We start from the raw sequence: 12,232 nt of genomic DNA on the forward strand, positions 1-12,232 counted from the left end.
TTGCACTGGAGGTTACAAAATGGTGATATTCTAATTCTACAATTCCTTTTACATTTATTAGCTAGCATTCTTCTCTAAGTACAAGTTTTCCTTCATCAAATGGAGATGAACTGCATGTCTTCCTGAAAAAATATGGCAAATGCTTAATTCTTTCCCTTTCATTATCAACTTTCAGAAGTTAGTTATAACAGCCAACTGCAATGGCTGCAAAGCAGATTTTTTCCTTTCTCTCTACCATTATGAATCCCACGATTTTTATTTATTCAAATCTTTGCAATCAATTATAGTAATCATGTGTTAAAATATTTCTGTACTCTTCATGTTTTATAGGTTTTTGCTGGCAATAACAAATTGAATTACATAAGGACAGAGTGTTTAAAGATTATCATTAAAGTGACAAAGGAGAGTGTAAAAAAAGTGATGATATATAAAATAAAATTAAATTTTTATTTTCCTGCCATTATCTTCACATTACATTATGTCATGTTACAACGTACACCCAGCTGCTGAGATCATTAGGCTGGTTTTATCATTTCTGTTAAATTTTAAAACAAAACTTTTTTTTAATTGCATTAAATAGTGAATCAAATGCTAAAATTCAAATCAACTCACCTGCTGAACAGGACTGTCAACTGTAAATGCTTTATAAACTGCCAATGCCTGGCTTTTACTTCCTTTGCTCCATATCACCATATTTCCAGCAACATAGAGTTCCTCATCATAGTCCACATCTTCTCCAATTTCACTTACTCCTTTCCTTAACTGCCAGCTTTCCTTAAAAATTAACACATGTAAAACATATTCAAGCACTCTTTTTTTGTTCTTCAAAAATCTGGAACAAAATTTATTTGCCCATGGAGTAAGACTCAATTCAAACACAACTCCTACAAAGTTTGGTACACTGATTAACAGAGGATGTGGATATATGCATTACATTATAGAATTACATGAAGAATTTACTCAATAATTCTCTATATTGAATGTTTTATATTATTCCTCTATATTACTCTGCCAAAAACAAAAACGAACAAAAAGTACACCTTCTCTATAGTTCCAAAAGTCAAATCACATGCTTGGGAGACTAAAAGGACATATTAAGTATATGAGGTACGGTAGGGAAAGGACAGTGAGGTGCACGTGGGAATCACTCGGGGAGTTCACGCACAAATGCAGGCTTCCTGCTTCGCAATCACATATATATTCACCTTCTTTTCCTTTGTCCCACCCACCAAAATGAATGGAAGAAAGAGAAGTTTCCATTTGTAACTACATAGGCTTTCCCTCCCCGAGATTTTAGTATCCCAAAGGGATATGACAATGGAATAAGGCAGGAGGGATTCATTTTCTGACACACACTTAACATCTCATTCCCCTACTTAAGAACTATTACTCGCCGGGTGTGGTGGCTCACGCCTGTAATCCCAGCACTTTGGGAAGCCGTGGCAGGTGGATCACCTGAGGTCTGGAGTTTGAGACTAGCCTGACCAACATGGAGAAATCCCGCCTCTACTAAAAAAAACAAAATTAACTGGGCGTGGTGGCACATGCCTGTAATCTCAGCTACTCGGGAGGCTGAGGCAGGAGAATCGCTTGAATCCAGGAGGCAGAGGTTGCGGTGAGCTGAGATTGTGCCACTGCACTCCAGCCTGGGCAACAAGAGTGAAACTCCGTCTCAGGAAAAAAAAAAAAAACTATTACTCTACCTACTTTTGTGGCATTTCTTCTCTCCTTTAGAAACATGTAAATCTTCTGCAGCAGGGACTACTTCTAATCTCTACCATTTAATCATTAGATAACATGAAATCTGGTCCCCACATATTAAGTGAAAAGAAAAAGGTTTAAAATGGACAACAATCATACTACTGAACCTGACTCACATTATAACACCACAAGTTGGCCAGGCACAGTGGCTCACACCTGTAAACCCAGCACTTTGGGAGGCCGAGGCGGGTGGATCACCTGAGGTCCGGAGTTCAAGATCAGCCTGACCAACATGGAGAAACCCCATCTCTACTAAAAATACAAAATTAGCAGGGGTGGTGGTGCATGCCTGTAATCCCAGCTACTCGGGAGGCTGAAGCAGGAGAATCACTTGAACCCGGGAGGCAGAGGTTGCGGTGAGCCAAGATCGCACCAGTGCACTCCAGCCTGGGCAAAAAGAGCAAAACTTCATCTCAAACAAAAAAACTGAAAAATAAAAAATAAATAAAACCACAAGTTACAGAGGGTATCTAAATAAGTCGCTATGACAATGTAATAAAGTCATTATTTTCAACATTTATTGAAATGACCACACCTTAACTCTACCCTAGAAGTGGCATCACACCGATCTCTCAGTTGCATCTTAGTAGCCTTAAATTACAAGTAGATTATATCACTCTACATTTCAAAAACACAATGGGAAACTCAATGGAACCTTCTGTTTCTCGTGGATTGTAACCTCCTGAAGGGATCCCACCAAGCCAGCAGCACCATCAGAAGACCATAATTCAGAAGCTGGCTGCAGCTGGCGAAGTTGAAGGTTCAAAGCATTAGGGTGGTGCTTGCAGTGGTCTCGACCAAAAGGAACAAATTCCTGCAAATCCCTTGCTGCAATCATCGTTGTCCTTTCTTCATAGAAGTTCGACATGGGTTCCAAATATCAACATTATTTCTGTATGAATTCAAACACATTCTGGTCAGCTTCCAGACTCAAAACTAGAATAAAAATACCATAAACACACAAGTCATTAATCCTTACATGGGTGTCAAGTAATTATATCAGACTGGTAAGTATATAAGTTGGTCATAACAAAAGGGCATTCTAGATCTGATTCAGACAGTTGCAATTATCACATTTTAGTCACAGACTGACAGTTACCACTATAGGAAACCACTGAGATGCAACAAGTACTTATGTCCCGCGCCACCTATCCCGTGTTTCCCACTACTATACGCTAATTTTTCCATACTTTATATATGAAGTATTTAGACAAGTTGTATTCTATGGTCCCATAACTACATGGCTTCTCAACATTTAAGGTCATTTCTGGTTAGATGCCAGAACCTCATTTGAAAAGTACATCTAAGGGATCATTGTCATATTGGAATAAAACAATAAAAAACCACACATTACTCTAATTCATCAGAGGTTGAACTGCTTTCAGCTGACCGATCTACAAAAGACATAGGTTATCAAATGTCTTAAGTAGCTGTGACACCCCCAATCCCACCTAAATATATAACTACAATCAATTTCAATTATTGGTCGAAACCCAAAGAACCAAGGCATGAATAACTCTAGCCATGGAACAGTTATGCTTGCAGATTTAAGGGTACTAGGTTTTAATTATTACATCTAATTAATCTAATTATTAATCTATTACAGTACAGTTTATTACTAAAAAAATGTGGATGAACTGTTAAAGCCTTCATCACAAGGTTAGGAAGCAGCCAGGCTTTAGACAAAAGTACAGATAAGCATAATTAGATTGCCCTTTGATCCACTTTCCTGTACCTGTTTATATATACCATGTTCCTATAGACAGCATTTTTAATGTTAGGAGCCTAAGACTTTTGAGATGATGCAAGCTAGTCTTAAGACCCCATCAAGGAACCACATTAGCATGAGAATGTGGTTTATCTCTCTGTCCTATGACTTCATCCTTCATTCTCTGACCAATCAATACCTTAGCCCACTACCCTCTCTTTAAAACCTCTGGGCCGGGCGCGGTGGCTCACGCCTATAATCCCAGCACTGTGGGAGGCCAAAGCGGGCGGATCACCAGGTCAGGATATCAAGACCATCCTGGCTAACATGGTGAAACCCCATCTCTACTAAAAATACAAAAAATTAGCTGGACTTGGTGACGGGCGCCTGTAGTCCCAGCTACTCGGGAGGCTGAGGCAGGAGAATGGCGTGAACCCAGGAGGCGGAGGTTGCAGTGAGCCGAGATCATGACATTGTACTCCAGCCTGGGCAACAGTGCAAGACTCTGTCTCAAAAAAAAAAACCAAAAACAAAAAAAAACCTCTAGACCTTAACTCTTTGGGGAGGCTGACGTGAAGTTTCCTCAGTCTCCTAGTTCGGTGGCCCTGCAAGTAAAACACTTTATCTGCTGCAATCCCCGTTGTTTCCGTGTATTGACTTGCTGCTCATAGGACAAGAGTCCTATATGATTACACAAACACCCAAAGCCTATGTAGTTCCTTTGCAGCTCCTCCAAAGCCACAAAGGTATTTTGCTGTGAATTAAATGTTATTCTTGGCCAGGCACGATGGCTCACGCCTGTAATCCCAGCACTTTGGGAGGCCAAGGCGCGAGGATCACCTGAGGTCAGGAGTTTGACACAAGCCTGGCCAACATGGTCAAACCCTGTCTCTACTAAAAATACAAAAAAAAAAAAAAAATTACTCAGGCATGGTGTGGGCGCCTGTAATCCCAGCTACTTGGGAGGCTAAAGCAAGAGAATCGCTTCAACCTGGGAGGCAGAGGTTGCAATGAGCCGAGATTGCGCCATTGTACTCCAGCCTGGGGAACAAGAGCAAAACTCCGTCTCAAAAAAAAAAAAAAAGAAAAATTATTCTGGATATAATTATGTCACAAAACATGACACAAGTTTTGTTCTTCCTCCTGCTAGAAATAAATGAGTACTGGGACACTTGAACTTGGAACACAAGTAAAAAGTGCCTTATAAAACTTACAAGGGGCAGGGCGTGGTGGCTCACGCCTGTAATCCCAGCACTTTGGGTGGCCGAGACGGGTGGATCACGAGGTCAGGAGTTCAAGATCAGCCTGACCAAGATGGTGAAACCCCATCTCTACTAAAAATACAAAAATTAGCCAGACAGTGATGGCGGGCGCCTGTAATCCCAGCTACTTGGGAGACTGAAGCAGAGAATTGCTTGAACACGGGAGCCAGAGGTTACAGTGAGCTGAGATGGCGCCACTGCACTCCAGCCTAGGAGACAGAACAAGACTCCTTCTCAAAAAAAAAAAAAAACCCCACAAAAAAAAAACCTTAAAAGAAAACAAAATTCAGCTGGTCTTCCTATATTTTATTCAACAGAATAACCAACATCAATGAACTTTTGACTTTATGAAACTTTAGTTCTGCAATTTTATAATGTTATTTTCTTATAACTTTGAGAGAAAATTACCGAATTGTTAAAGAATTATCATTTTGTACCGATTAATGCCACATATTTAATACTTTTTCAGTACCCCAAACTTTTAGAAATGTTTTTACTTGTTAGGTGCAACATAAACAGCTACACGTAAAAATACTATTAAATTTATATGCTATAAGTAACAGTATCAGCAATGATTCCTACAAACACTACCCTGCCAAAAAAAAAAAAAAGAGACCCAAATGCACACTAACGGGAGCTTAAGTCGCCACAAGAGCTTCCCCAGCCTTTCTAGAGGACGGTGAAAACAGGCTGAGAGCCCGAGGCTCAGAAAAACAGCTCAGAGGGGCTGGAGGCCAGTCTAGAAGCTGAGGCTGCACATGGGATGCTGCGCACAGCTCAGGAAAGAGGTTGGCAAGCAGGAGCCGGAAGGAGCACCCCAGCCCGCAGGCCAGGAGCGCCCGCAGGCCAGGAGCCCCCTCAGCCCCGGGGCAGGCTCAAGGCCCTCCCTCGGGTTCCCAGTCCCTCGGGTTCCCAGTCCCCCGGGTTTCCAGACCTGCGGCCACCAGGGGAGGCTCGGCCTCGGGACAGGTGCGAGAGTCACGCGGCGCGCGACAGACCACCAAGTGCTGCGGTACGGCGCCCGCACCTGTATAACTCGGGACGCGTCAGGCGCGGCGAGCCCCGGCTGCTCCCCGGAGGCGCAGGGGCCGAGGAGGCCCGAGGGCAGCGGCGGGGTCCGACACAGTGACTCTTCGGCCGCAGCAGCTTCTCATTCCCTCTCCCTCCCCTGTTCCGGAGGAAGAACGGGCAACAGCAGCGGGCTCGAGTGCTAATGGCAGGAAGGCGTGCGAGACGTTCAAATGGACGCGTCCATCTTGACTTTCCCGTCTTGCCTCGCGCCGGGGCGGGGCATCGCGGGAGGCGCGCGGCGTCCTAGCAGTCCTGGCGCCTGCGCTGTTGAGGGAAGAGCGCGGCGGGTTACAACTTGGGGGCTATTTCCACCTTCCGTGCGTCTAATGCGAACCCCGAAGCAGGATTCTGTCTGCTACAGTCCTGGCGTCCAAGTTCTCTTTAGCTCATGTCACTAGGGACCTGAACTGCCTTATAGATCTCAGGGTTTTTTCTTCTGGTTTCGCTTCCGCCTCCTGACCCCACGTGGAGGTAGGCACCTCAGGCTGAGGGTGGGGAGCAGGGGTTGCTGATTTTCTCTACGTGCAGTGAATGCTCTATGCCTTTTTCGGTCCATACTCTTCGAAGAGTGGATGAACTGTGTGAAGGTCCTCACAGAAACGTTGCTTGCAATTCCCAGATTCAGAGACACTTCTTGAGGCGATTCAAAGACCTAAGTTAAGAACCCCAGCGGCCACTCGCGCCTGTAATCCCAGCACTTTGGGAGGCGAGGCGAGAGGATTGCTGGAGCCCAAGAGTTTGAAACCAGCCTGGGCAATATAGCGAGACCCTGTCTCCACAAAAGAAAAATTTTAAAAATTAGCCTGGCGGCGTGGTGCGCACCTGTAGTCCCAGCTGCTTGGGAGTCTGGAGGATCACTTGAACCGGGAGTTTGAGGCCACAGTGAGCTATGATCGCGCCACTGCACTCCATCCAGCCTGGGCAACAGAGCAAGACCTTGTCTCAAAAAAAAAAAAAAAAAAGAATGGGTTATAGGAGAAAGGTTAGAAACAAAGATTCATGAAACAGTTAAATACAAATATACCTAATTGATATTTTAAACTTTTGTTTATGTGTGTGTGTGTGTGTGTGTGTGTGTGTGTGTGTGTTTCTTGAGACAGAGTCTCGCTCTTTCGCCCAGGCTGGAGTGCCGTGGCACAATCTCGGCTCACTGCAACCTCCGCCTCCCGGGTTCAAGTGATTCTCCTGCATCAGCCTTCCAAGAAGGTGGGATTACAGGCGCCCGCCACCACGTCCAGCTAATTTTTGTATTTTTAGTAGAGACAGGGTTTCACCACGATGGCCAGGCTGGTCTCGAACTCCTGACCTCGTGATCCTCCCGCCTCGGCCTCCCAAAGTGCTAGGATTACAGGCATAAGCCACTGCGCCCGGCCAATATTTTAAACTTTTTTTAAAAAAAAAAGTTTAGCAACCCCATCAAAAAGTGGGCGAAGGACATGAACAGACACTTCTCAAAAGAAGACATTTATGCAGCCAAAAAACACATGAAAAAATTCTCACCATCACTGGCCATCAGAGAAATGCAAATCAAAACCACAGTGAGATACCATCTCACACCAGTTAGAATGGCGATCATTAAAAAGTCAGGAAACAACAGGTGCCGGAGAGGATGTGGAGAAATAGGAACACTTTTACACTGTTGGTGGGACTGTAAACTAGTTCAACCATTGTGGAAGTCAGTGTGGCGATTCCTCAGGGATCTAGAACTAGAAATACCATTTGACCCAGCCATCCCATTACTGGGTATATACCCAAAGGACTATAAATCATGCTGCTATAAAGACACATGCACACATATGTTTATTGCGGCACTATTCACAATAGCAAAGACTTGGAACCAACCCAAATGTCCAACAATGATAGACTGGATTAAGAAAATGTGGCACATATACACCATGGAATACTATGCAGCCATAAAAAATGATGAGTTCATGTCCTTTGTAGGGACATGGATGAAATTGGAAATCATCATTCTCAGTAAACTATCGCAAGAACAAAAAACCAAACACCGCATATTCTCACTCATAGGTGGGAATTGAACAATGAGAACACATGGACCCAGGAAGGGGAACATCACACTCTGGGGACTGTTGTGGGGTGGGGGGAGGGTGGAGGGATAGCTTTAGGAGATATACCTAATGCTAAATGATGAGTTAATGGGTGCAGCACACCAGCATGGCACATGTATACATATGTAACTAACCTGCACATTGTGCACATGTACCCTAAAACTTAAAGTATAATAATAAAAAAAAAAGTTTAGATTTACAGAAAAACTGCAGATAGTCCAAAAATTTCCCGCATACCCTATACCCAGTTTCTACATCCAGTTTCCCTATTATTAGTATTTTACATTAGTATAGTACATTTGTTAAAATTAATGAAATATCAACACATTATTAGTAATTAAAATTCATACTTTATTCAGTTTTTTTTTAAGAGAGTCTTGCTGTGTTGCCTAGGCTAGAGTGCATTGGCACAAACACAGCTCACTGCAGCCTTGAACTCCTGTGCTCAAGCAGTCCTCCTGCTTCAACCCCCCAAGCAGATGGGACTCCAGGTGTAAGCCACTGCATTAGTTTGTAGAATATCCCTTAACTGAAATTTGTCTGATGTTTCTTCATGATTAGCCTGGGGATATGGATTTCAGGAAGGAAGATCATAAAGTGTCATTTTCATCACATCATATCAAAGGTACTTATCAACAGTATCACTTATCGCTGCTGATGTCAACCTTGATCACCTAACTGAGATAGTGTTTGTCAGATTTCTCTACTATGATGTTACATTTCCCCACTTTCCATATTGTACTCTTTGGAAGGAAGACAATATGTGCAGCCCTCAGTCACAGAGTGAGGCCAGTTGATTTTGTTGTTGTTTTACAAACTTGCAAAAGCAAATGAAGGAGGGAAGCATCTTTTCAACAGTTAGTGTTGCAATATTTGTATATTCAGATGGAAAAAAATGAATCTTGATTCATACTACACACCATATACAAAAATTAAAGTGCATCAAAGACCCAGATATGAGAGTAAAGCTGCCGGGCGCGGTGGCTCACACCTGTAATCCCAGCACTTTGGGAGACCAAGGCAGGCGGATCACCTGACGTCAGGAGTTCAAGACCAGCCTGGCCAACACGGTGAAACCCCATCTCTACTAAAAATACAAAAAATAAATAAATAAATAAAATAGCCAGGCGTGGTGACAGGCGCCTGTAATCCCAGCTACTCAGGAGGCTGAGACAGGAGAATCACTTGAACCTGGGAAGCGGTGGTTGCAATGAGTCGAGATCACGCCATTGCACTCCAGCCTGGGGTACAAGAGCGAGACTTCGTCTCAAAAAAAAAAAAAAAAAAGAGTAAAGCTATACACTTAGAAGAAAACATAGCTGTAAATCTTCATAACCTTGGATTAGGCAATGATGTCTTAAATATGGTACCTAAAGCACAAGGAACCTAGGGAAAAAATTGATAAGTTGGAGAAAAGTTTTAAATTTTGTGCTTCAAAGGTATTGTCAAGAAAGTGAAAAGACAACTCACAGAATGGGAGAAAAGATTTGCAAATAATCTGATAAGAGTCTGTTATCCAGAATATGTGAAGAAGTCTTACAACTCAACATAAAAAGACAACCCAGTCTAAAAATGGGCAGAGGATTTGAACAGACATTTTGCCAAAAATATATTACACAAGTGGCCAAAAAGGACAATAAAAGATGACCAACATCATTAGTCATTAGGGAAATGTAAGCCAAAACCACTTCACACCCAGTAGGATAGCTATAATCAAAAAGACAGACAATAACAAGTGTTTATGAAGATTTGGAGTTATTTGACCCCTTGTACATAATTGATAGGAATGTAAAATGGTGCAGCCGCTTAGTAAAACAGTTTAACAGGTTCTCAAAAAGTTAAACGTTGGTCTCTTCCAGGAGCTACCGCCAGAAGATGGCGGCAGCCGCCAAGTTGTCACTACTGGAGAAGTCCCTGGGACTGAGTAAGGGGAATAATAAATAAAGTGCTCAGGATTCCGGTTCTTCAAACAAACAATGGTCCAAGTCTAACAGGATTGACTGCTACAGCAGCTCATCTAGTCAAGCAAGCTAACAAAGGATATTTGCTAGGGAGTACTGCAGAAGAAAAAGCAATAGTTCAGCAATGGTTACAATACAGAGTCACTCCAGTAAAAATGATAGCCACACACTGTTTTTTTTGTTGTTGTTGTTGTTTTTTGAGACGGAGTCTCGCTCTGTCGCCCAGGCTGGAGTGCAGTGGCGCTATCTCTGCTCACTGCAAGCTCTGCCTCCTGGGTTCATGCCATTCTCCTGCCTCAGCCTCCCGAATAGCTGGGACTACAGGCACCCGCCAACAACGCCCGGCTAATTTTTTTGTATTTTTTTTATTAGAGACAGGGTTTCACCATGTTAGCCAGGATGGTCTCGATCCCCTGACCTTGTGATCCACCCACCTCAGCCTCCCAAAGTGCTGGGATTACAGGCGTGAGCCACCATGCCCAGCCCACACCCTGTTGAAGGATCTTATTTCATATCTTGAAGATAAAGTCTACCTTACAGGATATAACTACCTTTGCAGATATCCTATTGTACTATGGACTTCATCGCTTTATAGTTGACCTGACAGTTCAAGAAAAGAAGAAATATCTTAATGCGTCTCGCTGGTTTTGTCACATTCAGCATTATCCAGATATCAGGCAACATCTGTCTAGTGTTGTCTTCATCAAGAACAGACTATACACTAATTCCCACTAGAAGCTATCCATGCCGTACAGAAGATGTATTAAAAATGTTTTAACTGGAAAATGTATTCTGACCACAGGACTAATATAAATTAATATACAGTCATTCATTATTTGTTGAAATCTATAGAATTTTTAAAGTGTCAACTTGTGTCTGAATGTTTTATTTGTTCTTTAGTTGAAGTTTTTTTTTGTTTTGTTTTGTTTTTTGAGATGGAGTCTCGCTCTGTCTCCCAGGCTGGAGTGCAGTGGCGCGATCTCAGCTCACTGCAAGCACTGCCTCCCGGGTTCACGCATTCTCCTGCCTCAGCCTCCCAAGTAGCTGGGACTACAGGTACCCACCACCACGCCTGGCTAATTTTTTGTATTTTTAGTAGAGACGGGGTTTCACCGTGTTAGCCAGGATGGTCTTGATCTCCTGACCTCGTGATCTGCCCATCTCAGCCTCCCAAAGTGCTGAGATTACAGGCGTGAGCCACCGCGCCCGGCCTTTAGTTGAAGTTTTGCAATGTTTTATGTAAAAATTTAACTGCTATTAAAAAAAACAAGTTGAGATCAAGTTACAAAATTAACCTTGTTTTTAACAAGTGACATTTATTTCAATAAAAGTTGCAAATCAGTGGTTTAATCTAAAAAAAAAATAGGTGTCCTTTCAATGGTTGACATATTTGGCTATTTATTAACCTCTTTCATATTCTCAAATTTCTTTTCCCCTTTTGGGTATTTATGGAAGTTTGTTAAGAACTGTGATTAAAAGAAAAAAAAAAAAAAGGCCGGGCACAGTGGCTCACGCCTGTAATCCCAGCACTTTGGGAGGCTGAGGCGGGTGGATCACCTGAGGTCAGGAGTTTGAGACCAGCCTGGCCAACATGGTGAAATCCCCATCTCTACTAAAAATACAAAAAAAAAAATTAGCCAGGCACGGTGGCAGGCGCCTGTAATCCCAGCTACTCAGGAGGCTGAGGCAGGAGAATTGCTTGAACCCAGGAGGCAGAGGTTGCAGTGAGCTGAGATGACGCCATTGCACTCTAGCCTGGGGGACAAGAGCGAGACTTCGTCTCAAAACAAAACAAAAAAAATTCTGTGTGTCTACACTAGATACCCCTAGATGGCACATATAGGTTTGTGACCTATCTGTCTCCAAAGTTGAGAAACAGACAGAAAGAGTTACAAACAAGATATTATAAAAGATTAATTACTATACCTTGCTTTTATGAGGAAGGGAAAAGGCTTTTTATTTTTAATTTTTACGCACAAAAACAACCACAAGCTTAGGTTTTACAACTTCAGCCACAGGTCCAAAGGAAATTCAGAACTCAAAAACTCACCAATCTGGCAGCAGCTCCATCATGCACACACATTTTTTTTTTTTAATTTTTTCCCCTTCCTCCCTTCCTTCCTGCCTTCCTTTTCTCCTTTCTTTCTTTCTTTGACATAATTGTGCTCCTAGTGGCAAGCAAACAAGAGAAATACCATAAAGAATGCCAGGAGCTTGCAGTGAGCCAAGATCGCACCACTGCACTCCAGCCTGGGTGACAGAGGAGACTCCGTCTCAAAAAAAAAAAAAAAAAAAGTCATTATTGAGCTCAGTGCGTTGGCTCATGCCTGTAATCCCAGCATTTTGGGAGACCGAGGTGGCAGATCACCAGAGATTAGGAGTTGGAGACCAGCCTAGCCA

General features: G+C 42.9%; 1 protein-coding gene and 1 pseudogene across 3 annotated transcripts in view; one reads left to right on the forward strand and one right to left on the reverse strand.

Moving 5' to 3' along the window:
• The window catches only part of ANAPC1 (anaphase promoting complex subunit 1), a 114,189-nt gene extending 108,166 nt beyond the window's left edge, over positions 1 to 6,023 (reverse strand). The window contains exons 1-3 of one of the 3 annotated variants that reach the window (XM_055378288.2): positions 5,666 to 6,023; positions 2,417 to 2,653; positions 613 to 774 (exon numbers count right to left, since the gene is read on the reverse strand). In XM_055378288.2, the coding sequence (XP_055234263.1) occupies positions 613 to 774; positions 2,417 to 2,629 (375 nt within the window). In that variant the 5' untranslated portion in view covers positions 2,630 to 2,653; positions 5,666 to 6,023. Of the gene's footprint in view, positions 1 to 612; positions 775 to 2,416; positions 2,654 to 5,665 lie in introns of those variants that run through there. The other 2 variants (XM_031008101.3, XM_055378289.1) reach the window with 2 other exon arrangements.
• A 3,671-nt stretch (positions 6,024 to 9,694) lies between these two features.
• On the forward strand, positions 9,695 to 10,749 carry LOC109025840 (eukaryotic translation elongation factor 1 epsilon-1-like; annotated as a pseudogene).
• The last annotated feature ends 1,483 nt before the right edge of the window (positions 10,750 to 12,232 follow it).

The sequence above is a fragment of the Gorilla gorilla genome, chromosome 12 (assembly GCF_029281585.2).
Source record: "Gorilla gorilla gorilla isolate KB3781 chromosome 12, NHGRI_mGorGor1-v2.1_pri, whole genome shotgun sequence".
In the NCBI taxonomy this organism is placed as follows: Eukaryota; Metazoa; Chordata; class Mammalia; order Primates; family Hominidae; genus Gorilla; species Gorilla gorilla.